General features: G+C 40.5%; 1 protein-coding gene across 1 annotated transcript; it reads left to right on the forward strand.

Moving 5' to 3' along the window:
* Positions 1-1800: 1800 nt before the first annotated feature.
* On the forward strand, positions 1801-3625 carry LOC112468898 (craniofacial development protein 2-like; the record flags this gene model as incomplete). The annotated part of the gene is made up of 4 exons (XM_025038297.1): positions 1801-1842; positions 2277-2869; positions 3000-3343; positions 3453-3625. Coding segments are annotated over exons 1-4 (1152 nt in total), but the record flags the coding sequence as incomplete, so codon positions are not given.
* Between the last annotated feature and the right edge of the window lie 189 nt (positions 3626-3814).

Below are 3814 nucleotides of genomic sequence, written 5' to 3' on the forward strand. Positions count from 1 at the left end.
AAGATGACACAAAAAGTGTTGAAACGTCCAAATTTGTATTAACTAATATATTTTATTATTGACTTATTTTGATTGCGCATTAATTACCGCGCGTGGCTCTAATTGCCTTTCTCATTTCCCTTTATTTGATTTATTCAGGAGAGCCTATAATTTGTTTATGCAATTTTTAATTTATATTTGTGTATGCATATAATTTTTCCTTGCTTAATATTTAAATTATGTACAGATCCATTTGTGAGAAATTCAATGTACGACGACATGTTTGTTGATATGCAATTCGCTAATAATGCGTTCCAAAATGAACGTAAGCGCTTACGCTTGATCACGTTCACGTTCACACTGCCCTACCTTGCAAAAATAAGCGTTTGTCAGCAGAAGTTATGACGTCAACGATGACGTCATTAGTCGATCCGTAAGCGCTTACAACGCCAAAGCGAACAACGTGAGTAACGCTCATAAGCGCTTACAGCGCGTGAGCGTCCAAACCGAACGCACCCTTCGTGTTCGTGGCTTGGTGCTCGATCGACTCTCATCGGGGCGACTTCGGCTCGCCTATGTGCGCGCATCAACACGCCGCCTTCGGACTTAGCCTTCGGCGTCGTCGGTGAAAGCAACACACCGCGAGCATTGCGCACATTTGGTTTTCTCACCTTCGTGCATTTTTATTGTCAAATAATATTGACAGGTAACAGGCAATAGAGTCGAACAAAACTTCTGGCATTTATTTATTGTGTACTTAGAAAAAATAAACTACATTCCACATTAAAATAAATTATTAATATTGTAAATAATAAAAAAAATCATCTTAGTATTAGAAAAAATATATATTTGCTAATTATAATTAAGACACAAAAAGTGCAAATCTTACAAGAAAGATTCAAAGTTTTATATTATTTTGCATTGGTATCTGAATAATGGTCAAACCCTGATTTTTTTGTGACTATTCTTATATCATACTTTTCATAATAAATAAGCACAGTCAAGAAACGTACACCACATTTTCTAAAAATCAAAAAGACATAATTAAAAATGAGTCAATATAAAGTCATTTCTAACAAGGAAACGGTTGGAAGTGTCCCTACCCGATTTGGATGCGCTTTGGATATGTTGTTGAGCATCAAGAAACATTAGACACGTATTTTTTTGCGGCGTATCTCGACGTTTAGGGGTTGAAACAACCCCTTGAAAATAACGGATTTTATAGTTTTTAGCGAATATCTTCGAAAATATAAGGCGTATGAAAAAAAGTTTGGTTTATGGCTTTTTGTGCTCTTTACAATGGCGTAATCAGATTTTTCAAATTTGTCACATTTTTTAATTTAACCCTACCCCTACCTATTATTTTTGCCAAATATAACAATTTTTCCAACGCAAAAATTTAAGAGCGTCGAATGCCAAATACATTCATGTATATTTTTATTATGATACCATTATTCGATTTTTGGCAAGACGAGATGATATGTGATATAGGCGTCGCGCTGTAGGTAGGTGTTGTGTTATTTCTGTTCAGTTGCGTCGTACGCTTAATAATTTCCATTTGTGCATATTTTCTCATACAATATATACTATATACTACGACATAACAAGATTCCCCCGTTAGCCTAGGCGGGGGAACAGGTGGAAAGTTCGGAGAAGTGGAAGTAGGGTCGAAAACAGAGCTGTGTGGAAGGGTGGAGGTGCAGGATTGAAGAAGGGTGCGAAGGAAGTTGAGAGGAGGCGGTGGGATTGGAGGTGAGGATAGAATCGAGGTGAAGCGGCCAGAAATTGAGGGAGAAGAGGAGAGTTGAAAGTAAGGTTAGAATGACGGAGAGGAATAAGAAGGTAGACGCGACGAGGGGGAAGGTAAGAAGGGTGCAGAGTGAGTTGAGGAGTTGAGTGCAGAAGGAACGGGTACTCGAGCGAGCGGGTGCGAGGAATCGATCGTGAGATCGATCGAGTCGGCATGCGAGACATGTGATACTGGCGGACGGCGGATGTGAGAAGCGAGGATAGTAGCGAGCTGGCTCGTTCGATCGATGAATAATCGAGCGGATCGAGCGTCAGAGAGATGCGTTCCGGTATGGTAAGAAAGAGGCAGAGAGAGTGGCAGAGGAGGTTAGCAAGAAAGTAGAAAGAGGCAAGGAGAGGCGACAGAAAGAGTAATGTAAATAAGGCAAAAAGATAGTAGCAAGACAACAAAGTCTAATAGTTACAGAAGGAGACGAAGCTCCTTATTTCATAAGCTCCAACATAAGCTTGATAAACAGATTTTGAATATCGGAACTTGAAATGTGCAGGGAATATCTAACAAACTTATGGAGGTTATTCACGAAATAAAGAAACTTGACATGGACATCGTCGCACTTTCGGAAACGAAGAAGAAGGGGAGCGGTAATATAGCTATAAATGACTACGTTCTTATATGGTCGGGGATTCCCAAAGTAGAACGGGCCAAAGCGGGCGTTGCACTATTGGTTAAGAGGAAATGGGTGAAATATATCAAAGATATTCAATACGTGAACGAACAATGTCTGGTTGTTAAAATTGAACTCTATGGAAGAGTCGCCAGCATACTGGCAGTGTACGCACCGACGGAGGACAGCCCGGAGCAAGTAAAAACAGAATTCTATGAGGAATTGACATCGCTAATCCAGAATATTCCCAATAGGCAACAAATCATTGTGGCAGGAGATATGAACGCTAGAGTTGGTAGCCGAGTTGGCGATGAGGTGGGTAGATATGGCGAAGTGGTGGTTAACTCCAATAGAGGGAAATTGATAGAGTTTTGTAAGCAGCACGACCTACAAATAACCAACTCTCACTTTAATCACAAAAAGATTCATAGATTTACGTGGGAAAAAGCGTCGAAGTCAATTATCGATTACGTTAAGTAATAGTAAGACAGTAATAGTAAGACAGGACTCTTTGTTCAAGGTTAACGACACTAGAGTTAAAAGAGGACCTAATTGTGGCTCAGACCATTACCTTGTGGTTAGTAAGTGCTTTTTTCCCATTGTAAGTCAGAAGATAAGGGCTGAGGAAGAGGACGGCGCGATGGGGAAAATCGAATTACCGAAGTATAAGACGTATCTACTTCAACAGGACAGCATCAGGGAACTGTATGAGCGAAGGCTGAACGGATACTTACAGACCAACCACGGGAGCGCACAGGGCGAGGAAATGGATATAGAGAATGATCACGAGTACATTCTGAAAGCGGTACACCAAGCTGCGCGGGAGGTGATGGGAACTGTGGAACAACAAAGGAAACCCAGTCAAGGATGGTGGTCCGAAGAAATGGCCAATGCAGTAAAGGAAAAGGAGAGGGCATATAACAGTTGGCTGAGTCACAGAACAGCAGAGAGTAGGCGCGACACACTACAACAGAAGCAAGGCAGCGTTAAAAAACAGAATAAAAAAAGCAAAGCACAACTTCTGGGAAAATAAGTGTAAAGAAATCGACTGTATGATAGGTGGAACACAATCCACAGAGGTCTGGCGATTTTTAAGGAACTTAAAAACAAATACTAAAAACAAATTAAATCTAATAACACTAAACGAACAAGCAAATTATTATGAGAAGCTGCTAACAGAAACTAGACCACAGTTCACCAGTGGAGTAGTCAAGATTGAGGCGACAAATAGCGTAAGTGAATCTATAGGTGTTTCGCCTTAGCAAGTACGCAGAGCCATTTACTCTATGAAGAACGGGAAAGCACCGAGTCCGGGAGGTATAGTAGCTGAGTTGATCAAGTACGGAGGAACTTTTTTAGTAGAAAGGATCACGAATTTGTTTAACGGCTGTATTGCAAATAAAAAAAATTCCAGAGCAATG

Source organism: Temnothorax curvispinosus, unplaced genomic scaffold (assembly GCF_003070985.1).
Source record: "Temnothorax curvispinosus isolate PA1 unplaced genomic scaffold, ASM307098v1 QBEX01002208.1, whole genome shotgun sequence".
Classification (NCBI taxonomy): Eukaryota; Metazoa; Arthropoda; class Insecta; order Hymenoptera; family Formicidae; genus Temnothorax; species Temnothorax curvispinosus.